We start from the raw sequence: 26,275 nt of genomic DNA, 5'->3' as shown, positions 1-26,275 counted from the left end.
ACGAAACAAATTTGGAAGAATGCTGATAACAATTTTGATGATTTGTTAAAGTGAATAAAACAAAACTTACTTAAAAAAATACACTGTCATCTACTTGACAACTTTGAAGAACTGCGCAAACTGCTACAAAATTACTATTAAGAATCCAATACAATATATCAATCTTGTATAATGTCTTCTAGAAGCATTGCATAAAAACAAGAAAACATTATAATAAAGAAAACATTTCAAGTTGAAAATAAATCATAAAGAAAACTAGTAATGATAAAAAATAAAATGCTTACTTACTAAATTTGCGACTAAAAACAATTTATTGTGACTTCACAGTTAGCATTTATTAGTTTTTATTAAATAAAGTCAAATGTAAATCTATTTCTTTGTAAAATAAGAAAGCAGAAACAAGTAAAACTAGCATTTATGTGTATAGCATTTTTTTTTTTTTGTTTAACTTTATCTCGTTTTACGTTCAACAATAGACCTTTATAACTTTCAAGCGTCTCGTTCATTAAATAATGCTGTTTCTTTATTCTTGTAATTTGTTTAAAATGTAACATTTTAAAATATTTTTCTTTGTTGTTGTTTTTTTATGTCACTTATTTCTTAACAGTTTTCTATAACATAACTTATCAATTAGTTGTAGAATACGAACAAGCCTAAGGCTTTTTAAGTAGTTTTTTTTTGTTTTTTATTATTGTAAACATAGAATCTTTTCATTGTTAATGCTTGCCAATTGTATTTAGATTAGTTAGATTTTTTTATTTTAATTTCTTGCATTGCCTTTAGGTTTGTATAAGAATATGTATAAATGGGAGGAATCAGTCAATTTGTTTTTTTTCTGTTTCATTTATTCTAACAAAACAATTTTTTTTTTTTTGAAATAAAATAAAGTTTATATTTTCATATGGAAATACTTTAGATAATTTAATTGTGTAATTTTAACATTTTTAGACAACGACAGCAGCAAAAGACCATGCAAAGAATGAAGTAGCAAAGCTTTCGAAGTGTGCAAAGCACTAAAACTAAAAATCTGTTTTAGAACTGCAAAATCAGTTTAAAAAATTGAATACGTTTTGAAATACTGGTTTAATAACATCATGATAGCGTGTTGATAAGGAAACAATTAACTAAATATTCACTTAAAGGCGTCAAAACTTAGCTTAATTCCAACAAAAAAATAATAATAATGATTACAAAAATTAAAGTAAAATGTGAGTATGTAAATAAGGGCTTTGAAAATATTACCAAATAAACCGACCGTATGCAATTTAACGGCATGAAAAGAATTACCAAAAACTTCGTAATCACACCTGTCGGCCAAACATAAGCGCAATAGACTCTCGGTTTTTATACGACTAGGGATTGTCACTTCGGTAGCACGCGCATAAAATTAACTGTTTTATGCTGTCACAACAATAACAACAACATAAGCCAACCAACAATAGCGATTTGTCAAAAGCTGTACAGCCCCTATTTGTATGCAATTATAGCAATAATTAAAACAATTGACAAGTCGCAGTTGTACGCAGTGTTACGCGGTGTTCAATAAGCCTGACTAGTCGATTTTTTTTTAAGTAATCAAATAAAATGAATATATTTAATGCGCCTATATGTTACATGCAAATGAATGGACGAGTTAAAAATTAAACTGAAAATTATTTAAATGCATAATATTTAAATAACTGCGCTTAGCGCCGGCTGGACGCTGCATACTTGCTTAAATTAGAGCAACTTAAACGTAAAGGTAAACGCTGCAAACAAAATGTGAAATGAAATCCAATCGCTTTGCTATTTACCTATGACAGTAGAGTACGTAATTAAAGAATATTGTTATAACAAAAAAATATATCACTTATCATTAGTATACCACGTACAATAATAATATTTAATTGCTGAGTGAAATGGTGAAATGCGAAAATATTATTTAATTAGCATATTTAGCGCTTATGTGTATGTGTATGTGTATATATAAGTGTGTATGTGTTAGTATGGGATTTTACTAAAATAACGCCGATAATAATAATACGGTATACAAATAAGCATAATAGTTATGATAATTACAATTAAAATTAGCACAATCACAATGGGAAAAGATGCTGGCGTGAAGAGCATACGCTGATGTGTACTCGCCAACGATGGCGCGGCCGTTGCGCAATCTTTTCGTTCACAACCAACACAACAACAAACGTTCGCCGTTCGCTCACTTGTGCTTGCTGGCACACGACGCCTCCTACGCTTCACCTCATAACGTTTCACCGCTGCGCGTTTGTCATTTTCCCGCGCCATCGCAGCCGCCAATTAAATTACCTGTTCACAATTGCAACGCCGTCGCGTACAACTATGCTGTCTGGATTTGCGCATATGCGCCGCCAATGCCACCGCATCCATTAGCTGGTCCAGCTGCTGTAACTGCATTTGCTGTTGGGCCGACTCACACAGCGTTACTCACATTTTATGCAGTGCTGCGGCCGTGGCGCCTGGATGCTGTGTCAAATTCTCACTGGACCAGGCCGATTGCTGCGTCGCATTCGTGGTGGATTTAGCGCTAGACGGTGTCGATGTCTGCAAATCGAAGCGCGCATAGAACAGCAGGTACGGTGTCACCGTGATTTTGCGCGCTGGCGACAGTAATTCCTCAAATTCACGTTGTGTCATCGCTTTGATTTTATCATCGTCGCACATGTACCACATGGGTTCGCCATTGCTGCTGCCCGCCGCTGACAGACTGCCACAACTGGATGCATAGCCACCGAGTGCGCTGGCTTTTGTGCCGCCGCGTCCAGTGCTACCGTAACCGGCTGGATAGCTATTGTAGCCGCTGGTTGTGCTGCTGCCGGCACTACCGGTGGCGCTGCCGCTGCCATTGCCGCCGATGCCGGTGTTGCTGCTGCCACTGATGCTCATCGTGGAAGACGCGTGATTCGAGCCGTTTTGCAGTGTTTCCTCGCTCAACTCATTGTTGCTGGCGCTCAACTGTTGCTGCTGTTGTTGCAATTGTTGTTGCTGCTGCACGCTACAAATGCGCGTCGCGCAACACGTCAAACTATGACATGTCGTGTTCATACTCAGCTTGCCAATGCCATTCGTAATCGTTTTACTTGTTATGCCATTCAAATTTTTCATGTTCTTACTCATATCGCCGCTGCTCGACGCTTTGCTGCGACCGAACTTCATCTTCTTCATCAGACTGGAACCCGACGAGGCGAGCACCGAAGCCGCCGCGCTGGCCGCCGAGGCGGCTTGTATACCGGGACTGCTGCGTTCGTTGGGCGTTGAGCCGCCACCTGATGCCGCCGAACCGCCAGCGCCACCCAGCGGGTAGAGGCTATTGTTGGATAAACCGTTCGCCTGTGCGCCACCCATTTGTTGTGAGCTATTGCTAGCGTTGACATTGCGTCTGTCCTTCGGGCAGTTCACGTACTCGTTGGCCCAGTCAAGTGAGCACGTGTAGGCAATATAATGACCCACGGACATGGTGGCGCCCACATGCGTTATCACGCTGTACAATTTGTAAATGTGCAGCTTGTTGGCATCGCTTAGTTTGCAGCATTTCGCACAAAAGCATTGCAATGTGAAGGAAGTGGGTATGTAACTGTTTATCTTCTCCATGCCGCCGGAGAAGCGACTCAATTGTATGACTAATAGACGCGGCAGCACTTCATACGAAATGGAGCGTATGGCTTCGGTGTAGCCGGTGCACTGTTCACAGCGATATTTATTTTCGCCGCGGAAAAACTCACGGGTCACGCAAGAATTCTGTGTAAAAACAATATATTAGTAAACGATTTCAATGTAGAGAGAAGCGTGCACGCACCTGTATAAACGCGCTGGGTTTGTCAGTGTAGTCGGTTAAATCGTAGCCGGAAATGGGCACCGGCACGGCAATATCAATCATGCTCTCCTTCTGCTCCGTCACCGTTTCACAGCTTAAGCACTTCGTAGTAGACACGGTAACGCCTTCAAAGTCCTCGCTGAAGAAGTCCAAACCCAATTCACGTATCTTCTCAGCCAAACGCTCTTTATCTTTCAACGAGCTGACCGGTGATGAGAGTTCACTGCTCGATTCCGTGCCCGTGGTGTTGATCGCCACACCCTTCACTAGAGCGCTGGGGCTGCTAGCCGTCGAATTGGCGTTCGCTGTGACTGGCGCGTTGGTCGTCGTCGCCGCGGCGCCGCTGAGATCCACTGAATTCAAGTAGAAGAGACTGTTCGCAGTTGCCTGCAGTCCCGCGCCGCTTTGCCCATCCTTGAGCGGTGATTGCAGACGTGTGTTTTTGGAGTTTTTCGATTCGTCTTTTCGTTTGGACTTGCGCGAGAAAAACGACGCTTTTGTTATATTGCTTGCGCTGAGACTAGAAAGCGTAGAATTGGTGGCGCTGGTAGTAGCGGAAACACCACCACCGAGCGCATTACTGCTACTGGTGTTGCCACTGTGAGTGTCGCGTTCACTAGTATAACCGTCTAATTCGTCGGGATTGCGTATGTAACTGCGAATTATAAAATTTTATTTTTTATTTGCTTAGTGAAAATCGAGTCTCACACTCACCCATTCATTATTAGATCGGGATACTCGCCGATAGCTTTGATCAGCAGCTGACAGGTCTCGCGTATGCTATTCAGCAAACACATAAGAAACTCGTGCGCGTCCTGTTGCTGGTTACCCTCAAAAATCGCATTCACATCCTGTACCGCGTGTAGCAGTGTGTCGGCATGAAAGGGCTCCGTCGACTCGGCCACCTCATTGCGGTGCAAGCACTGATAGAGCTCATGCAAGCGTTCCGTCAACATTTGGTGACTGCTCTTCTGACCGATACCGCCGCCGCAGACGCTCGTACTCATGAGCGCATTCTGCTCGAGCGCTGCCAGATCTTTACTGCTGAAACTGCGTGTATTTTCCAATTGCACCGCGCTAATGCCGCGCCCCAATGACGAGGACTTTGCAGCGCGCTGACGCGCAATACACTGCTGTATACTTGACAAGTCCACTATGAGATGGTGGAGATTGTGTAAAAATTGTGGCGCGAAACGTAAAGTGTACACCACCGAATTTAGGTAGCACGTATTGCCAATGTTGCACAGCGTTGCCATGGATGGCGCATGATTCAGTGTGTTGCCATTGCCTAATTGGTTTGTGACAACGACAGCGCTGCCGCTGTTGCTGGCGCTGCCGGCAAGCCCACTGTTGGAAGCTGATGCCGGTGGCATATAGTATTGTTGTGTAATGTCCTGTGTATTGTCCGCGTCCGAATGTACGGCGTTCGACGACGCGGAAGAGGTGCGCGTCGAACTAAGATAACCGTTCGTAACTACGCCCGCGCCAGTGCGCGTCTCTGTTTCGGCAGTCTGAAAGCGGCGCTCGTAAAGTGACATATTGCCGCGTGCGCGCTTTTTAACGCTGCCGCTACTTACCGGTGTTATGGAAGTTGTAGTTGTGGTTGTAGTTGGTGTTGTTGCAATTGATACTACGTCACCTGTTGTAGCCGTTGGCGTTTTTCTGCCAGTTAACTCTGCGGATACAGTAGCGGGTGATGGTGCGGCCGGTGCTACAAGGTTTGGCGTAGCGATAATCTCAGCCGCTGGGAGCACGCCAATGCAATGGAGCGCTGCAAAATCAAAGCTCGTTGCCGCTAAATGTAACGCCGGTGGCGGCGTTAGTTTCTGTGTGTTAGTGTGACGCTTGCGCGCTGCTGCAATACTGCTGTCGCGTTTGCGTTTGTTACCACCCTTTTTCACCTCAGCCTCGAGCGGTTCGATTTTGTTCAGCAACGCCTCATCCAAATGGAACCAAGCTGCAACAAATTGAGTTTTTTACAATATCACTTGCTTTAAATTATTGCAATCTCACCTGTGTGTCTGCTTACTCGCAGGTCACTACCTCCTCTTCCTCTTCCCGCAGCGCTAAGCTTTTTCTTCTCTTTGACGCGCTCCTCTAATTTCTTGCGATTGCGTAAGGTCGCTAGGCGCTCAACAGTTTCCTTGCTCTTAACGTGAACTTTTGCCGCAGAGGATGTTGCGGTCGCAGCCGCCGCCGCCGCTGCTTTAGCTTTAGCTCTATTCTTGCGTTTAGTAAAATTGGTGACGCTTCGGCGTCTGCGCAGTGGACGTCGACCACCGGCGCCAACTGGTGGGCGTGGTGTCTGCGATGCACCGACAACGCTGCTCGCTACAGCCGCGTTCGGGCCACTTGCTGCTGCGTTACCCGCTTTACTGCTACCGCTAACGCTCTGTAACTCCGCTGGCGCGCTAGTTTCGATAACAAGCGGATAAAGTGTTGGGAAATATGGTGGGGAATAGCGTTTTCTAGACGCGTACTTTCGGGTATTTGCGGGCTTTTTGTGAACAGCTTCTTCACTTGTTTCTATTGTTGGTTTCGCACTATCTGAACCAGCGCTAGTCTTACTACTTATACGTTTCTTAGATCGCTGTCGGCCTCGTCGTTTTTTACGTTGTCGTCGGTTCTTAACTTCCTCTTGTTGTAGTTGTGGTAGTTCTTCTTGTTGTTTTTGTTCTGATTCTATTTGTTCGCTTAACTGTTCCTGTGTTTGTTGTTGTTGCTGTTGTTGTTGTGTTATAGTGTTTTCTGTTGGTGTTTTAGTTTGCTGTATATCGCTCTCTGGGCTCAGAAGAATTATTGTTTCTGTTATGATTTTAGCTGTTTGTATTGGAAGACACACCTCGTCGTTAATTAATTTTTTTGCAGCATTTCTGGGCATTTTTTGAACACCTGTAAGCAGAAAGAAAATTTTGGAATGTATTTTCGTTAAAATTTAAATTAATATGCATAATTTTGAAATGAAATATTTTAGGGATATGGATACCACAACAAAAGGCTCTACAACTATTTGGTGAATGTTTTATACTTAATTTAAACTTAATTACAATAATTGTAATAATTATATGTAACACTTTTTCAAATTTCTTATATTAATTAGTTTTTTTTTTCATTTTATACTGAACCTCTTTGCTCAAACCCTTGTAAATTCACTTTCTATTTTATTGTATTTTTATATAATATTTAAATAATTTGCAACGTGTTATTTAATAAAAGTTTATCTACACTTTTTTCACCTTATTTCATCATATTTCTCTAATTCAATGTTTTCTTACATATTTTCAGCCTAAATTTCTAAAAAATATTCAACAAACCGCATTTTGTATTTCATTTTCGGAGCAATTCATTGCTCACAATCGCCAAAAAATCAAATAATAACCAAATTCGCTTTTGCTTTGGCGAAACAGGTGATTTTCTGTTGAAGGCCGTTGGCAAGAAATGTGTGAAAATTATAAAACCGAGAAATGCGCGTGCCACTATCGCTTGCCTATCTTCGATAGTGTCTTGTCCTCTAGCCAAACTTTAACTGAGTTTCTTCAAATGTTACCATTACCAGTCTAAGTGGGAGGGAGAGCATGTGAGCGGATTTTGACACTAGCAGCGCTTATCAGTTGAATTTCATTTTGATTTTATTTCATTTATTAAGTTTTTTTTTTGCCGAAGAAGCCGACGTTAAATAAATAAACACTTAACACCTTTTTGTGATATGCGCCATACACAAACACATGCACATCATATGCGCACAAAGTGCCTACAAAATGTATTAAGTAATCAATGATTATTTAATGGAAGCATGTATGGGACATTCTCAAAGTAGGAAAGCTCAAACATAATGTAGATATGATGGAGAAAATATTAGCACATAACAAGTGGTCTATATACTTAATGGAATACTGAAAATGTTACCTCCTACAGTGGCGTAAAAAAATTATTTTAATATTTAAAATTTCCGTTAATAATATATTTGTTTATTAATTTTTGCCAATATCGAAGTGATAGTGAGTATAATGTTAACCAACTCTTTTGGGGTAACAAAAATAATTTTAGTATCACTCTTGACATTTGAAGGGTCTTTCAAGTCAACGCTTTCTATAATTATAGATCTTTCATAAAACAAATAATTGTAAAATAATAATTATAAAAGAACTAAGTATTCAGTGATAATTTTTTGTGGTTATGTTGAACTACGTAATCGTATTTTTTCATTATTATTTTACGCAGTAACGAAAGTGTAAGTTGTTTATTAAACGTTTACAATGAAGGATGCATAATACTTCAATTTCTTGTATTAACTTATCTTTGGAAAGTGAAATTAGTGTAAAACTGTGTGGAAGGGTTACTTGCCTCTTGCAGTAAAATAAATATTTTTTTTAGCGTTACATTACTGTAGGGTTTAAGCATTGATATATATACAACATTCTTTATATACAACAATCAAATGCTTTGGTATTCAGACTATATATAAATACATATAAATAGCACCGGTAATGCGTGATAAAGAAATCACTACAAGACTTTTATCATTCTTATTATTCTGTGTAGTTCACTTTTGCGTTTCTTTTTACTATCTTGCATGCTTTCAATTTTTATTAATGTATGATTCAACCTTGTCAAACACTTAAATGAGCTATAAATAACTTTGTAGGCTGGAGGTGGTAGCTGAGAAAGCTACATAGAGAACAAGGCAATGAATCATTAATTGATGAGTATAAACAATAACAATAAATAGTGAATGCCAAATTATCTATATGCTGACAAACAAACATACGAGCATTTGAAAACCCATTTTGAATTAATATTTTTTTAAATTGAAATTTCAGAGGGATTAATCTATCATAGTAGATAAAAAGTGGGCTTTCGCTGATGATCGGCATGATTAATTAAGCGATAAGACGAAAACTTACAATGTCAGGATACCTTGAATCAAATATGGAACAGTATACATTTAGTTTTCTGGCCATTTAATAGTCGGTAATAAGATATACAGCTAAAACAGTTAGTTCTAATCTAAAAGTTTTAAAACATAATCGGCTTTTCTAAGTTTGTTTGTGTTCTTGCCATAAAATTGTTGTCACTTCACACTAACAACTTTATCACGGAAACATGGTGATTTGAATTTCTCAAAAAATAAGGAAAACTTTTCGTTGATAAAGATATCAAATATTTTTAAGCACTTTATCTCCTTAACAAGGTTTTCGAAAAATAATTTGATAAAATGAGCATCAGCAAAATCACATAAATTGTTTGATCTCGTTAAACAAAGCCACATTGCCGGATGAGATGTTTACCATACCTTAGTTCAAAGTGTAACCAACACCTTTTAAATATAGTTTTAAACTTATGGAATTCATATCGGTAATTTCATATGGTTTCTTCTTTTTATATACAATTATTTATCGTTTTCCATTTCCAACTTGACAAACTATTTAGTGATGCTCACAATTAAATAAAAATGCAAACCAAAACAATAAACATAATACATAAGCACTAACATACATACATCAATTGCACATAAGCATACTTATGTACATACACATATACATAAGTATATGTATTTATATTTTTGTCGAAAGTACGACTGATTTGCGCAATGAGAGACCACCGGCGAAGTAAGGCCAAAGGCAAGGCACTGAATACTCATCAACATTAAACTACCAACTACTACTACTAGTTAAATATGTTTATCTTTTTACCTCAATTTCACTACTTGTATATAGTTTAATATTGCATGCGCAGGCTTGACATGAACCCACAAATAGGGTGCAAATGGCTGATGTGTAAAAGGTGAGGGTGCACTTACTGGGAACAAGTGCAGAAGCAGAGACACTGACAGCACCCACACAAACACACTTTAACCGGGTATTCTCAAGAACACAATAGCGGTTTATAGACACATTTTGAACAAAAACAAATTTACTATTGATTTGTTGCTGGATCGAAGGTCACATTATGTGTCAGAAAACGCCATGAACGTATATTAATACAAATGCAAAACAATTATATATGCCTGTACGAGCAGATGAAAATATTAAAAATTTGTAAGAGCGTAAATATGATGTAGGCTGGAGGAATAACAGGCAGTGTATAAATTATACGTAAGCTTTCGAAACAGTTAGGTAATGCAGTAGCGACATTCGCTGTCAGTAGCACTGCTACTATCGCTGCTACATATGCTCACGTTCTGCTGGCTTCATAAATTAGGTTCACTGTTGTCTTTGATATTGTTAGATTTTGCTAATTTTCTATTTACATTGTATGTATAGACTATTAGTTGGTTATCTACCGTGCGTCCAATTGCATACAATTTGGAGTAAAACTTTTTCCCCCAGGCAATAACACAGTTCCTTAAAACGTATTGCTGTATTACTTACATAGCCTGTTGGAAATGCATTTGCTACTGTTACTGTAGTCGTCAGATGTCCAGTTACAGCTGGCGGATCTGTTTCTTTATTAGCGCATTGGGTCGCCAATTGATGGTAGATTTGGACCAGTTCTTTCGGCTATAGGACTTTTACACGAACCAACCAATTGTTAACGTTATTTCTGCATCTGCTTATTATGATGCAAATCCTGATCAATTCGATTTTATTTATTCGTTATTAAAATTTGCATACAATTACTTATTGCATATCCAAATGTGTAGTTTTTTGTTGTATCAAATCGATTTTTTCACTACTGCTTCGGATTCGATTATTTGTCCACGCACACACATTTACTACGATTGGTGTTTTTCACATAGGCGTGTAAATTGCACTATTCTAAATGTTCGGTTTAATTTTGGACCATCAATAATCATGTGATGATTTTACCAGTTCCACCCGAAGGTTGCATACTAGTGCGTGTGTACAACTTATTAATTGAAATTTATAGATATTGATAATTTTCTGATTTTCACTTTGTTTTCAGCAAAGTTTTGTGCAAGTTATCAAGAGCTAACTGCAATAACGATTTTCCGTTCATCCAACTTATAGTTTTCAATACTCGTAACAATATTCGCCTACTCGCTTTCTCTGCTTTTTTCTTGATTTCCCCGTATGTCGTTTTATCGAACACCTTTACTGTTTCTTCACGCCGCACATATTTATTGCAATGGACACTACTCCAGACGTCGCGAATAATCTTTACAGCATTTCAGCAAACAATTGTTCAGCCATTTACAGCGTATATTCGGATTGCGCTTTATACATTTTTTATTTTTCCTATACTTAAACGATTCTTTAACACAAATCTAGAATAAAAACACTGAGATTTTATGGTTGAATGCTGTAAATATGAGAAAATTTGTACGGCCGGCCGAGCAAATTTAGGAAATTTTCCGAGATCGGCGTTAAGTTAGCTGCCCTGGAATGTGACAATTCAGCTTGGAGTGAAAAATCTGAGCTGGAAAAGCTTTGAAGTGTAGTGTTGCCAGATACGAAAAGCGAAATGTAAGGTGACTCATATTCTATCAATTGAGAATTAAATGAGATTTCGTTATAAATCCGTCATTAATAATTACTTTAATTAAAATAAGTTCTTTTTATTTAATTATTGATTTAATGCGACATTTGGATGATCTCTTATGAACTTTTTTTATAAGCAAAAACATTTGGGCCATATAACGAAACTTAAAATAACCCAGTACTTATTTATATATATACTTATTTCTTGAACTCCAAATATTTTAAAATTATTTAAAACAATTGATTTTTGAGAATTGAGTACATCTCATTGTCATAGACAATTAATTTAATAAAGTTTGTTTTGAAAAAATAAATAAAAACTTTAAAACATTTAAGTGGCAACTCCCAAATTATGTCCAATTCCTTTGATAGATGTCAACGGTGCGCCGGCTACTGTCACTCTTCCTTCTCTCCGGCAAGTAGAAATCATGGCGACAGGCGTAAGTAAATTTTCGCAAATATTATTTGCAAATATCTGAAACATCGTTATATTTTATAAACAAATAACTTGTCGAAAAACTAGATAAATCCTTATACTCCAGTAATATAAATAATATTTGTGTGAAATTTTTTGTTTGCAGACGCTTTATACCTACCCAGAAAATTTCCGTGCGTACAAGGCACTCATCGCTGCCCAGTACTCTGGAGCTCAGGTGAAAGTAGCCGAAAACTTCGTTTTCGGTGAGACCAACAAATCTGCCGAATTTCTGAAGAAGTTCCCCAGCGGCAAGGTAAGGATTATTAACGCCAAAAAATTTGCAATGTGTAGAACTAACTTGTTTGGCTGGTTGTGTCTGCACACGTCATCAACAACATCGGAATGTTACTCATACGCACTTCTTTCTTTTTTTAACTAATTTTTTTAGGTGCCTGCTTTCGAAACAGCTGAAGGCAAGTACTTGTCCGAGTCGAATGCCATCGCTTTCTATTTAGCTAATGAACAGTTGCGCGGCGGTAAATGCCCATTAGCTCAGGCTGAAGTATTGCAGTGGTTGTCTTATGCTGACAATGAGATTGTCCCAGCCTCCTGTTCTTGGGTCTTCCCACTGTTGGGCATTATGCCACAACAAAAGAACAGCACCGCTAAACAGGATGCCTCCGCTATTCTGAGTGTGTTGAACAACAAGCTATTAAATAGCACGTTCCTGGTCGGTGAACGTATCACACTAGCTGACATCGTCGTCTTCACCAGCCTGTTGCATTTGTATCAGTATGTGTTGGAACCAAAAGTACGCGCTGAATTCGGTAATGTTAACCGTTGGTTCGTGACCATCCTCAACCAGCCACAAGTAAAGGCTGTTGTAAAGAACTACTCTTTGTGTGAGACAGCTCTCGTATTTGATCCCAAGAAATATGCTGAATTCATTGGTAAATCTGGCGGCGCTAGCGATAAGAAACAACAAGCAAAGTCAAAGGAAGAGAAGAAGCCAAAAGAAGAAAAGAAGAAGGAGGAACCCAAGGAGGAATTAGATGCTGCTGAGGAAGCACTTTTGGCTGAACCCAAGTCCAAGGATCCCTTCGATTTATTGCCCAAAGGAACCTTCAATTTTGATGACTTCAAACGTTCTTACTCCAACGAGGATGAATCTGTGTCCATTCCTTATTTCTGGCAAAAATTCGATCCAGAAAACTATTCAATCTGGTTCGGAGAATACAAATACAATGAAGAGTTGAGCAAGGTATTCATGTCATGCAATCTCATCACTGGTATGTTCCAACGTTTGGATAAGATGCGTAAGCAAGCTTTTGCCTCAGTATGTCTCTTCGGTGAGGACAACAACAGCACCATCTCCGGAGTTTGGGTGTGGCGCGGACAAGAATTGGCTTTCCCACTTTCACCCGATTGGCAAATCGATTACGACTGCTACTCGTGGAAGAAACTTGATGCCAGCTCCGAAGAAACCAAGAAATTGGTTCAACAGTACTTCTCATGGACTGGCACAGATAAGGATGGTCGCAAATTCAACCAGGGTAAAATCTTCAAATAGATGGAGGACTACGTCATACATAATTGAGATTTCAGCATCAATAAGTAGTTGTGTCACCAAATGTGTCCTAATTTAAAGTTAACCGACTAAACCCTATCAGCCATCCTGAAAATAAATCTATAAGCTCACGAAAATCAAGCCTTTTTGTAATAAACATTCGTAGGTTTTTTCTTTTTATAAGTGCAGCAAACTCAAAACAGCCAGCTGAGAAAATATTATTTATATTAAACAAATACTGTTCTTTTTTAATAAAAGTTTGAAAAAATATTTTGGTTGCGCTAGCTTCATTTATCAAAGTGTCTTTCAAAATATAAAGTGAATCATGGTTGTCGATTAGCGTGTTTTGTTGAAACAAACAATTTCATTATTTCAATAATTTGTTTACAATTTATTGTATAATTAGCAAATTTTTTTCAATATTATAGGACAACTTTATCTTGCTTAACATGCTTTCAAAGCAAATTTTAAACTAATTTTTAAAGGGAAGTCATTTGACAAAACGGTTCATTAAAATTTACTGCTCAAAGAAATGCGTTTAGTGAGAGTTAGAAAATAATAAACCAACTGCTAATATCAAATTCAATTAAGTATTATTGTAATGCTCTCTATAATTCCGTATATTTTGCCTTGGTATCGGTTGGCACAATAGAACCAACAACAGTGGAATACCGCTATCATCGATGACAACGAACGGGACGCTAGCTTACTTCTTCCTTTGTAAAACAACAGGTCCAACGTTATCTCCAGTCTGTTTGTTATGTTCGCCGTGACTGCCATCACAATAGGGCCACTATACAATTAATTTCAAAAGTTGTTGCCCATCAATCATCACGAATTAAAAATTACTAATTAACTTACGTTCTTGGTTTTCCAGCAACGGCAAAATGCTGCTTTTTCGGCAATATTTTCAATGTCAATCATGTCCACCACCTTAGCTTCCGATTTGCGTATAGATTGGTTGCAGCGACCCGAACCGCTGCAGCCCTTTCGTGCGGCTGGACAAAATGCTAAATATGAGACATAGCCAAGACCAGCAACAACGGCAGTGGGTGGAACGAGCGCCAACCAATCCTTAACTATTTTCACACAAAAGAACAAAAAATAAAATTGTTAGTGGGACCTAAAAGAAATTCTTGAATATACATATGTATGAGATAAATACTAGAAATAATTTGACCCCTGCAGGTGCTAATTAAAGTGCATATAAATGCAAAAGTACTTCACAGCGCATTTAAAAACAATCAATTCGAAATTTGAGCAGCTACGTTGGCACAAAGTACAGAACATACATTTCTTAAAACAGTGTTAAATAATTATGTGTGGATATGATAAACAAATACTCACATCTGCAGGTGTTATTAAAATTATGTATTATAATTTTTATTGTTTTTTGATTACTAGCAACAGTGTATTTGCTTCTAAAAACTATTGCATAATCACAAAGTGTAAATACAAATCTGTGACATTCAATGCACTTTACGCGTTAAGGTAGGAGAATAAATGAAAACAAGTCAGTAGAGCGATGTTACGTATAGTTATAAGAAAAAGTGCAATAAATCGTAATATTAGTTTCAAAAAATCCCTGACCTCATATCGCTTTATACTGCAAGTATGGACCATATTTTCTCATTCACCCAAATAGATTTGTTCAACATATAACTGCAGACAAAATTGCATTACTTACATGACAATTTAAACCAACCCGTGAAGGAATCGGGGATTGGCAAGTTTGACAAGTAGTCTGGAATTGTTGTTTTCACTAAACCCGAAACCGCCTGCATTTTGTTTAATAAATTGCCAAATAACTTTTTATGTTTAAACTAGTCCTAATCACTTTCAGTGCTTCACGTTTCTACTCGACAATACACTATAAAATCAAAGGGAACATCAAATGTCAACCAGCCGACTGGTATCAGAGAACGTGTAATATAGAGAAGGTCCAATTGCGGACCAGCGTGTGAATTGTCAAAATCTAACAAAACACGATGAGCGTGTTTCACCTCAGCCAGCTCGGAAGGAGAAATTTTAACAGCGTCACGTTAACATTGCTGAGCATTAAATATAAAATATGCTCAGAGATTTACATTTCTATTATATCGGAATGTTAGCCCGTTTGCTTATATATTGATACATTTATATGCAATCATATGTGCTAATATGATATTTATTTATGACTGCATGCAAAATTTATTCAATTCAAATAAATTATGCGATTTCAGAGGCATATTTGTCGGCATGTTTAAACGGACCTACATATGAATGTAATGTTTTAAAATAATATACCTACTTTCATAAAAAATGTTTTTATTTTTATATTAAATGCATTTCTTACAATACTAAAATTAACTACATATTTCATTATATGAGACTTGTATATACATACATGTGTATACCTAGATATATACAAAAGCGCTTACGTACATACATACATATGTAGATGCATATGTATGGACATCTTCCAAAATTCGTATTGTCTCGTTATCACTTATCAGTGAAGGTCATATGCACACATTGTTACATATGCATATACATAAATATGTTTGTATGTCATTGACGAACAAGTAATGCATACACAAACTTACATTCGCATATGCGTACACGTAAGTTTGTCACCATTACAAAAAATCAAAAGTATTTTCTACAAAAACAACAAGCGCCTCAAACGCATAAGCAGCATCACAAGTCAATATGGCAGCCAATCAACGAAGCCAAATTTTGTGGTACATACAACAAAACCATTTTCATTCATGAACGCAAGCGCACATTCACTTGGCAAAGTTGCTTCATTCATAAAAGCAACGCCATACACACCTCCCTGCGCATGCCATGTCTACAAACGGCTTTTCGCGACGATGACAAAAATCATAAATTGAAGATTTTTCTAATGTTCCCTCCAGAAGGAAAATTTACAACATCGCAAAAACCTAGGTACAAAAATGCCAACATAGCCCTTGAGTCGATTTAAAATATTTTTCAGCAAAAATTCTGATTTGAGGCTCGCAAAAATTTATGTCGATATGTTTGCATGCTCATACATATTCATACATATTTACGACAAGCCGATTTTCTACCAACAACGCAATGTTGCGTCGTTTTGACGTCGCGCAGGCGGCCATCAAACCTTCGACACATCGAGCTTTACAGAGGCGTTTCAAGTGATCCCTCCCTAATTATAAATGCGCTAATTATGTATTGTATAGTATTGACCTACAATTAGCAAATACAAATAATTAAATGTATTTAAATATTCTACCAATGTATTATGCCATATTTCAATGTACTACGACTGATTTCTTTAAGAATCAAGACATAAAAATTCAAACGATAACATGAGTTGGGGACCTGGACCCCTTCCCTTCGAACGTGCGACACTGCTTTGACTTGAGAACAAAAAATCACAATTTGCGGCCATTCGTTGTCTGTGGCAACGAAGATTTTACAACAAACCATGAGGGTCACATTATGCGTATGGTTCTTTCGATTTTGTTTACATGCACACATAATTACAAATTATGCGCCAACTTTTATTCTTTTGGTATATTATCGAAACTTTTAATAACCAAAGAAAATAAATATTCATATGTATGCAGTATATAATTATATTATATTTTAACATATGTATATAAAATAATTATTTCATTATATACTTCAAAGCATTTTATGGAATAAATCATAAAGTTTTGCATATATACGTATGTATTTTGATATTAAATGTAAATGAAATTATATAGCGAGTCGTTTGCGCACTGTATATAAGCGAATCTGTAAGCGTACAGTTATTAACATTCAAATTAACACAATTTTTCTCATTTAACACTGAAACCGCTCAATTCTGCTATTTTCGAGTGCGCTGATGTTAAACCTGTGGTGAAACACGCTAATAATTTTCTGTGGTGAAACACGCTCATCTTGGCGAGTACCCCTGCGAAAAGAGGACCACTTTGACAATCGGCACACCATGAACCTTCTCTATATTACACGTTCTCTGTGCTGGTTTTCTGATTTTGACGTTTGACACATAACCAAATTTTGTTTTAAGTTTTCGCGGTTGCCTTTATCCAATTAGAATAATTTTTCACACTATATAATATATATAGATATATACATACATACTCAACAACTATTTTATCTTCACATAAATATGAATTTCCAAATATAAATAAGTAAATTTAATTTTAATTTTATCATTTAAAATTATTGAGAGATATTAAATATATCCATCTTCTATCTCTAGATCTTAAATACCGCTAATCATAAACAATTGTATCCTTTTTTATTTTGACGTTTTTACATTGTTCTCAAATTTAACATGATACAGGGTTACTCAAAGGAAATTTTGATGTATTTGATCAAATAAAAACATATCAGTATTTAATTCTTTGTTCATTATATTTCAAGTTGGACAATTCTTAAACATATGTTTTTGATCTATTTAAATAATATTTCTATTAATTATTTATTGAATTATGAAATTTATAATTTAACTTACTTCGCTTTTGCTACCATTTTGTGCAACACTGAATAATCCATGCAACGACAGCAATTTTGCCGATTGGCCGCGGCTGCGAAATAAGCAGCGCCATTTCTGTCAAAGAAGTTGAATATAACACAACGACAAAGGTGTTTACTATACGCCGCGTACGCATACCGAATTCAGTGGTTTAAAATCTGTGAAGTGTGTAAAAAGAAAGAAAATACATAACGAATTTAATGAATATTTTCTTTTAGGTACAAGTTTAACTATAATAAATAGATTATTCACGAAATATAAATGAAAAAATTCAATATTGTGGCCTTCGTGAATTAGCAGGATACGACGCGTACTACGGACTGAAAAATTTCAACTTTGACGGCGACTGAGACGTTATGCTGAAGTCGACAGCGAGCAGGCGACGACGCTTCTTCAGCCAAACAGTAAATCGACACGAACAGCGGCAATCGGAGTAATAGTGAAGAAGTAAACCCATTGAAATTTGTTGTGCAAAATGAATTAAATTGGGAGCTATTAATTCGCCAAAAGATTTTGTATAGTGAAGTGAAGAAGTGACGTTTTTTCAATGTGCGTGCAGCTATATGTAATATGTGTGAAAATAAAGAAATTTAGTGAAACTATACGATATGTTGTATAGGGAGTCAAAGTGCAAAGCTTGCAGGTTACATCCATATAATGGAAACAGTAAATAATATAAATGAAAAACGAAAAAAATAATATTGTAACACAGCCCTAAAACGTATAGTAATCATTACAATTTCAATGGTCTCAATTTATATATTTTTCAAGTGAAGCAAAAAGAAAAACCTTTAAAGTAAACGAATAAACAAGTGAGGTGGGCAAGTTTCAACAGCCACTACGATGCGCCATTGCTTTCATACAATTCGGTGTTTGTGTTTGTTCGCCGCGAAAGAGTGCGCAACAAAAGCGGTGTAATATTTGGAGAAACAGTGGAAAGAAAGAAAAGCAACAAGACGTTTATTGGCTTTTCGCTGCCGGCTACCTAAATAACGTCGTCGTCGAAGTCGACGACATCAACAACGTTGCTGGCAGCAACATCGTCGGTGACGTCGACAGCAGTGTGACCAAGCCCAAAAATCCAGTCAAGCACTACGAATTCATCAGCACGAAATATTATAACGTAGAAAAGAAAGAAATAGCCAAGTTAGTGGCAGTGAATGCTAGTAGAGCTCAATAAAGAAGTTTCTTATGTTGTGAAGAACTTTTAGAAAAATGCATGAAATATAGTAATGAAGTAAACGGAACGCGAAAGCAGGCGGCAGGCAGGAAGCGCTGAGCAGCAGCGCACACGATAAAGTTATTGTTGCAATTGTAAAGTTGCATAAAAATATTAGAAATTTCATGGGCCCAAATTGTACAACTATAACCACTAATGTCGTTTCCCATTTGTGAATGTAGTCGAAATAGAAATTTAAAAAACAATAAAGTTGAACAACATCAAGTAGTGGTTAAAACGTTCGGTTTTTACTATACGAATTAAATAGGCGCTTCTTCAGTATTGTGATTGCTCTTTGTGCATTGGTCAACAGTCCGTTTTTGTGCATCTTAAATAACAAAAGCAACTTGAGCAGTTGGAGAACAACGTTGAATTTGTAACAGCGGCAATAGTAGCTTCAGTTGCGGCATAATAATGGCCGCCGAGGAACTGAAAGTGGTTTTGCGGCGCAATGAGCATTCCGGTTTTGGATTTTCGCTGTTGGGCACCACGGGACCGCCGCATGTAATATACGAAATACACGAGAATTCACCGGCCGCCGATAGTGCGGTAAGTAGAATTGATTTTTTTACTTTCAAATTTGCAGTAGGTATGTAAGTTTTGTTCGTACACTTTCGTTTTTAAATTTGTAATGAAATGTCCTATGCATATCCTACAAATAAAATCTGGAGTTCTTAAATTTTGTGGAAAAATATTACGCATACGTATATAATACATGTATGACTTTTGTACATGTGCAAATGTATTTTTTATTCCTGGTTCTTGAATTATGCACAACCACTTTGCCTTTGCGAATTTTCTACTGTTCAATTCAATCCCCCTTTCATGCTTTTTTTAGAGTGTGTATTATTTTGCTTGAAATGACTTCATCTCTATGGAATTCTTTTTTTTTCTATTTTGTTATCTACCAACTGTATGACTGCCAATGTGTTGTCACTTGTCTTTTGTTTTGTTGTTGCAAAGCACTTGTTATTATTGTATACTTTCCAATTAGAAGTAGAAAAAATAAAATGACCACATTGGGAAACGAAAGTGGTATGTTGGAAATATTCTGAATTAAATTGCGCGAGACAATATTCTTTATCAAGATATTTTTATTTTTGCTATCTCTTAGGGTGTGGTTTCTATTTTAGTTTACTATATTTCTATTGTTATTCGCACAATTCAAAAAATTTGCAAACAAACTGTATCGTTGTATTGTTTTGCATTTGATATCATAATATTTTCTTTGTTGACTACTTTAAACATGAAAAATTACAAATTTTGTAATTCCAATACGTTCATATAATTTTTAATATTCAGTCGTTTTTTAAACGGTAGGCAGTATCGATTTATGACATACTTTGTTATTGCTTGCTAAAATTTCATACACATCTCTATATAGATAATTGTACACTTTACTGAGCGATTAATTCAAAACTATCAATTAGCTAATTAGTGCATAGTTTAAATTTAATCACGTATGTATAATTATCTGAAGTGGTTAAATATGTGTTGCTCATGCAAAATATCACTTTTTAGTTTAGGAATAATGCAATCGATGTGCATAACATAACTACAAGAGAAAATATTCTGATATTATTTTTTTTTATATTCGAAAAATAAATTCGGTAAATATTTCTGAACAAACCGAATATCCTTTTACAATTTATCTCAAATTTTAATTAATAACGAAGTTTGTTTTTCATTATTTTATTTCCATTAAGAGTTATACTAATTAATGTACCAGGTATTTTATGCTATCAAAAGACTACATTCTGATTACCAATCATATATTTATAACATACATATGTACATACATAGTGAGCTTTTACCGCATCAGTCGCTTAAGTGTCCCCACTTCAATTCGTAAGGTATTTATTGATGTTGAGTTATTAAATAGTGTGAATTGTATTGAGTTGTTAATTAAAATGCTTGATTATCGATTGTTAAGAAAATAAAAACATTTTTTATGGACTCGACAAAGGAGCAATTTCAGATAGTGTTATTATTACTTTAAATAAAAATCAAATCAATACTCAATATCAAGATAGTGCACTGTGATTAGAAGGTTAAAGAAAAAATATAGCTTCATAAAATATTAAACTTTTAAATAAATACATACAAACATAATTTCATAAAAATCTAATTGTTGGAGTTAGATTTACCTCTTAAATTATAACAATTCTTTTTTTAATAATTTATGACTCATAATGTTGTTTATCTACCTTTAAATAATATAAATTTTTATCACATCCTTAAAGGTGTGAGTAAAGATTTATTTATACTTGTGTTATTATTTGCCTTTTAAATGATTTATAACACTTCTAAATTATGAACAAATGTTATTGACATTGCTAATTGGTTTTATTGTAAATATTGCGAATTCGAAATTACTATAAATATATTTGCACATACTTATGTACATATACAAACTGTTTATATACAATAAACATTATGAAGAAGTAATTAATATTAAAAATAATATTATTGTGACACCTTTCAACTTTCTCGAATACACGATGTACGTTATTAGGAAAGTATCTTATCGTTATCATAAGTAGCAGTTTATTAATACGCTTTTCGTTGTTCACTTCGAAACATAAAGACAATAGACTTTAATTTTTGCTTCTTTATGTTCATTTATTACATTGTACCACACTCTGCTGGGCATATATTTTCCGGGAGATTGAGTCATAAGTAAATCACAATTGAGTCGAATTTGGCATCAAAATCGAAATATTTGGATTCGAAGTTGGAAAAAAGGACTTTTTGAAAAAATTCATTTAATTCAATGGTATATATAACTTTTTCGTCAAACTTATATGGCAGAAGTGTCAAAGTTTGATCTTCGAAAAAAAAAAAAAAAAAAAAATGTGTGTATCTAAAAAGTCTGGACCTCTTGATTCTTTAAATTCTACGAGTGTTGCAATATTTCTACAATTTTCTTTTAAAAACTTCCTCCTGATGGTTTCTTATTTTGGGTCATTTGTGTATACTTCTAATTTTCGAATTTTGCGCACCTATCGCTTCTTATTATTAATATGTATTGTACTATCTTTCCTTGTTTGTGCTATGGTTTTCATTCTTTGTTTATTGGGTGCGCAAACTCGTCGTGTCGCCTTGATTGTAGCGACGATAGAGTTGATGGCAAAGTGTGTTGGCGATTACGTCTAAGCTAACTGGTTAATACCGGCTTGCCGTTAAATAGATAATGGGTATAAATAAAAAAATACACAACAACGCGGCTGCTCGCATGACTAACATACTAACATATGAACATACGTACATATGTATATACAGAAGAAGGAAGAGTAGCAGTTTTGGTGAAGTAATTTGAAAACACATGTGTGCATACATTCATTCATATATAAATACATTAATAATACTAAAACGCTCCACGACTAGACAACATAAATGACTAAAACCGAAAACAAAGAAAAATTATTTCAAAAAAGAAAAAAATCCAAATCTATTCGCAAAACTAATGTGACCAGAAAATAGATAAATATACATAAAGGGTCAAAGAAAGCGCTCATTTATGTCGACGAAGCAAACAAATAATTAAAGAGTGCTCATAAAATATTAAAATTTCCAATTCCGTTCAAAGCAAGTTTCTTTAGAGCGTCTTCTATTTGGTTTATTTATTTCAGTGTTTCATGTATAGACATAATACAAATATTCACGTTTAACCAGACTCATTTGTAAGCAAATTTTCTAACAAAACGTGCACAACCGGCAATGCGACAACAAGCAACAAACAACAGCGTTATTAATTGCCAGACATACATATGTACATACATCAACTGGTTGTGGAATCTATTAAATTTGTAGCAAAAAAAAAATGCGCTAAGAAACACAAATTTAGAAACTAGAAATTCAATTGGAAATACAATATATACATAAATACAATACTAATTAGTTATTGCAAATTAGTATACATATATTGTACATATGTACCCATATGATCTCTATATAAAGTATTATTAGCAAGATCACTAATAATCAGCTGATAAGACTCGAATCAGCCGGTTGTTGATAGAGCTTACGCTGTTTTAGAGGTATAGCCGAGTGAACTGCATCTGAGAAATCTTATCTTATTATAGTATACATATATACAAATACATATACAAATTTATAAGTACATCTCATGGTCGTTGCCGTCGTTGTGCGCACTCAGGTTATCTGCTAATTGCCGCAATATGCCCACTTATTATGACTGTAAACTACCCCGTTTCCACGATGCGTTCGTTTATTTGGGTGGAAAAAATCGGCTTTCATATGTTAATGTATGTTTGTATATATTTTTATTAATTTCTTTAAATTTGTATCTCAATTGTATAAAACATAATATTAAACTTTTGGAGTTTTGTTTAGATATATTTTATAATTATGAGTGTTGATGTTTTAACTGCAAAGTTTACATTCAATATTTTGTACATTTTGCAAGGTTTATCCAAAGGTTCAATTTTTGGAAAGCCATTCCGTACAAATTGCATTCCTTTCACTTTCTTATGAGAATTTATTTTTTTTTAACAATCTGAAACTAGATTCAAATTCATATCGATTACATTTTTGGTTATTTCCGTGCCCAGAATTTACATATTTTTTTGCTTAGAAGCATTTACCAAATATCACTACATGACAACTTTACACTATAATAATTGAATAAAAAAGTTAATGAAAATCATTGGAAAAATGAAATAATTTGACACTTTTTGCATATTGGTGAGTCGTCTGTACCGATTGTATGCACATGTATGTTATATTAAATTCAAAACTCCTTGAAATAAACACATTTTTTATTCTCTGTTTCGCACTTTTTCCATTTTTGTGGCGAACACCGAACATAACGCGCTTTTGAAGTAAACACATGCATGTGCAACATTGGTTGTTACAGGTATATCGTAACTTAATTTTTCGATTTCTGTTTATTATGTACCTTTTTTCACTTCATAGTTTGTTTTCCAGCGTTTTTTTTAGCTTATTTCCCATACACAACACGAACTGGTATAATTATAATATTTGCTATTGATGCCTTTTTTCTCCTTTTTATATATGTATATTCGTTTTTACTTGAGTTATTTGCTTAAACACACTATTTCCATTTTTAAATGCTTACAAGTCACGTTCTATGTTTATATTACTATCTTTCTAACATTCTAGCTGTAGTCCATTGACTCTTAATTGTTTGCAGTGATAAATGTTTGTATATACAATTAAGGTATATATGTATGTATATCCATAAGTAACGTTAAACATTGGTTATTCGTTTTTCAACAAATGCTTGGTTCATTATGTTTGACCGGTGAAAATAATATGATCTTACTGGTAGTTTCATGATCAATAATTGACGTACCAATAGTCGTAATTTTTTTTATTGCTACTGTATACGTATTGCTGCTGTTGCTATTAATTATATATTTACATAAGTGTGTTTTATTATCAATTTATTTAATCATGCTACGATGATTTTACATACTACATACCCACCGCCTTCTTTGAAATTGCAAATATTCTGCTATTCATTGACATTTATTCCCACTGCACTTACGAACCACACGCATATACATATTATTCCATTGTGATCGCTGCAGTATTTACTCGTTACTCGTCACTTACGTCGCAGTACGTGCTGTGACTTATTACTGAATACGAATGTACAAAGCACTGTAAAACAGAAATATGCGTATATGTATGTATGTATGTATATCCCTTGATGCAACTGTCATCTTGTCTTTCAGTTGTAATGCCAATTGATTTATGTCTATCAGTTATGCGAATAAACAAACTAACTTGCATATATGTATCTACGTGTACGCAAGTATGTACATAAATACACATGTGTGCATACGCCTGCTTATAAAAATAACTTTGTTTCTTGTCGCTATCTTCAACGGCTGCTGTCATTATCATTTGCTATTAAAAAAGATTAAAACTTACAAACAATCAACATTCTTGCACACACACATTTGATACATATGTACATATATTTATATACAATAGGTAAATGAAAAATTCATGCAAAAAATTAAAAATGAAATATCTAGTTTTCCAGTTTCATTACATTACTTCATGAGTGCGCACGCCACGCATTACAATAATGAAAGTTTAGCTGTAAGAAAGCGAGTTGCTGTTTGTTTTCGATTTTGCGAAACCAATTTGTATAATTTATATTTTTTCTTTATTTTTTGTTGTGAAAAAGGTTGTTGCTTCGCACCTGTCAACGACGATGCCATGGTAAACATTTTCTGCTTATTTATTTTGTGTGCGTTCGAATATCGGGTATAATCCACGAAATTTTCTCCATATTTGTTAGTCAATTCAAGGCCACAGCGCCGTAAATGCGATGGGGAAATGTGCGTGCGTGGTCGCAAGACTATACAATTCAAAAGTTTTCAATTGTCGAAATCCATCATTGAAATGTTAAAAATTAATAATATTTTGATGTTATGTGCATATATGTATGTATGTACGTATTTATTTGTTGGTGTTAGTCAATTTGTAGGATTCTATTTGCCAAATATTTAAGTGTCTGACCTTGTCAATGGCCACATAACAAAGGAAAAGTCTAAAACAAAATATAAATAACAATGCTCTGTTTATCTTATATATATATATATATTTGGCGTAGGAACCGCTTTAAGCGATTATAGCCGAATCCACCAGAGCGCGCCACTCATTCCTCCTTTTTGCTTTTTGGCGCCAACTGGAAACACCAAGTGAAGCCAGGTCACTTTGCACTTGGTCTTTCCACCGGAGTGGAGGTCGTCCTCTTCCGCGGCTTCCTCCAGCGGGTACTGCATCGAATACTTTCAGAGCTGGAGTGTTTTCTTCCATCCGTACAACATGACCTAGCCAGCGTAGCCGCTGTCTTTTTATTCGCTGAACTATGTCAATGTCGTCGTATAAATCGTACAGCTCATCGTTCCATCGTCTGCGGTATTCGCCGTTGCCAATGTTTAGAGGACCATAAATCTTGCGCAAAACCTTTCTCTCGAAAACCCCAAGAGTCGTCTCATCGGATGTTGTCATCGTCCACGCTTCAGCGCCATACATCAGGACGGGAATAATGAGCGACTTATAGAGTTTGATTTTGGTTCGTCGAGAGAGGACTTTACTTTTCAATTGCCTACTCAGTCCAAAGTAGCACCTGTTGGCAAGAGTGATTCTGCGTTGGATTTCAAGGCTGACATTGTTGGTGTTGTTAATGCTGGTTCCCAGATAAACGAAATTATCTACAACTTCAAAGTTATGACTGTCAACAGTGACGTGGGAGCCAAGACGCGAGTGCGCTGACTGTTTGTT

At 35.7% G+C, this 26,275-nt stretch overlaps 4 protein-coding genes across 11 annotated transcripts in view; 2 read left to right on the top strand and 2 right to left on the bottom strand.

The window, feature by feature from the left end:
• Nucleotides 1-309: 309 nt before the first annotated feature.
• On the bottom strand, nucleotides 310-11,191 carry LOC105210128 (uncharacterized). 3 transcript variants are annotated; one of them, XM_011180900.3, is made up of 5 exons: nucleotides 10,201-11,191; nucleotides 5,843-6,721; nucleotides 4,544-5,786; nucleotides 3,812-4,484; nucleotides 310-3,753 (listed from the first exon to the last, which is right to left on the bottom strand). In XM_011180900.3, exons 2-5 carry the CDS (start codon nucleotides 6,708-6,710, stop codon nucleotides 2,443-2,445), a joined length of 4,095 nt encoding a protein of 1,364 aa, XP_011179202.1. In that variant the 5' UTR covers nucleotides 6,711-6,721; nucleotides 10,201-11,191; the 3' UTR covers nucleotides 310-2,442. The 3 variants fall into 3 exon arrangements, with proteins under 3 accessions (XP_011179202.1, XP_054081852.1, XP_054081853.1); XM_054225877.1 differs by lacking the exon at nucleotides 10,201-11,191 and adding an exon at nucleotides 9,523-10,170; XM_054225878.1 differs by lacking the exon at nucleotides 10,201-11,191 and adding an exon at nucleotides 7,144-7,339.
• Nucleotides 11,192-11,550: 359 nt separating this feature from the next.
• Nucleotides 11,551-13,526, top strand: Ef1gamma (elongation factor 1-gamma). The gene is made up of 3 exons (XM_011180899.3): nucleotides 11,551-11,711; nucleotides 11,853-12,002; nucleotides 12,138-13,526. Exons 1-3 carry the CDS (start codon nucleotides 11,700-11,702, stop codon nucleotides 13,257-13,259), a joined length of 1,284 nt encoding a protein of 427 aa, XP_011179201.1. The 5' UTR covers nucleotides 11,551-11,699; the 3' UTR covers nucleotides 13,260-13,526.
• LOC105210125 (CDGSH iron-sulfur domain-containing protein 2 homolog) lies at nucleotides 13,299-15,175 on the bottom strand. The gene is made up of 3 exons (XM_011180897.3): nucleotides 14,944-15,175; nucleotides 14,118-14,335; nucleotides 13,299-14,049 (listed from the first exon to the last, which is right to left on the bottom strand). Exons 1-3 carry the CDS (start codon nucleotides 15,038-15,040, stop codon nucleotides 13,963-13,965), a joined length of 402 nt encoding a protein of 133 aa, XP_011179199.1. The 5' UTR covers nucleotides 15,041-15,175; the 3' UTR covers nucleotides 13,299-13,962.
• A 2,574-nt stretch (nucleotides 15,176-17,749) lies between these two features.
• The window catches only part of LOC105210126 (PH and SEC7 domain-containing protein), a 53,819-nt gene continuing 45,293 nt past the window's right edge, over nucleotides 17,750-26,275 (top strand). For 2 of the 6 annotated variants that reach the window (XM_029038934.2, XM_054225874.1), the window contains exon 1: nucleotides 17,858-19,537. In XM_029038934.2, the coding sequence (XP_028894767.1) occupies nucleotides 19,403-19,537 (135 nt within the window). In that variant the 5' untranslated portion in view covers nucleotides 17,858-19,402. Of the gene's footprint in view, nucleotides 19,538-26,275 lie in introns of all 6 variants that reach the window. The other 4 variants (XM_054225873.1, XM_054225872.1, XM_054225871.1 and 1 more) reach the window with 4 other exon arrangements.

Source organism: Zeugodacus cucurbitae, chromosome 2, assembly GCF_028554725.1.
Source record: "Zeugodacus cucurbitae isolate PBARC_wt_2022May chromosome 2, idZeuCucr1.2, whole genome shotgun sequence".
Classification (NCBI taxonomy): Eukaryota; Metazoa; Arthropoda; class Insecta; order Diptera; family Tephritidae; genus Zeugodacus; species Zeugodacus cucurbitae.
The sequence above is the reverse complement of the archived record's forward strand: the minus strand, read 5'-3'. Positions and strand labels throughout refer to the sequence as shown.

What these genes read in the sequence shown, in the direction of transcription:
- LOC105210128 (XM_011180900.3), bottom strand. Translation starts at nt 6,710, where the DNA reads ATGCCCAGAAATGCTGCAAAAAAATTAATTAACGACGAGGTGTGTCTT. An exon ending in GCGAGTAAGCAGACACACAG is followed by an intron (nt 5,787 to 5,842) that starts GTGAGATTGCAA and finishes AATTTGTTGCAG; the next exon opens with CTTGGTTCCATTTGGATGAG. An exon ending in AACCCAGCGCGTTTATACAG is followed by an intron (nt 3,754 to 3,811) that starts GTGCGTGCACGC and finishes GTTTTTACACAG; the next exon opens with AATTCTTGCGTGACCCGTGA.
- Ef1gamma (XM_011180899.3), top strand. An exon ending in AGAAGTTCCCCAGCGGCAAG is followed by an intron (nt 12,003 to 12,137) that starts GTAAGGATTATT and finishes TAATTTTTTTAG; the next exon opens with GTGCCTGCTTTCGAAACAGC.
- LOC105210125 (XM_011180897.3), bottom strand. Translation starts at nt 15,040, where the DNA reads ATGCAGGCGGTTTCGGGTTTAGTGAAAACAACAATTCCAGACTACTTG. An exon ending in GGGTTGGTTTAAATTGTCAT is followed by an intron (nt 14,336 to 14,943) that starts GTAAGTAATGCA and finishes GTGTGAAAATAG; the next exon opens with TTAAGGATTGGTTGGCGCTC. An exon ending in GTTGCTGGAAAACCAAGAAC is followed by an intron (nt 14,050 to 14,117) that starts GTAAGTTAATTA and finishes TTAATTGTATAG; the next exon opens with TGGCCCTATTGTGATGGCAG.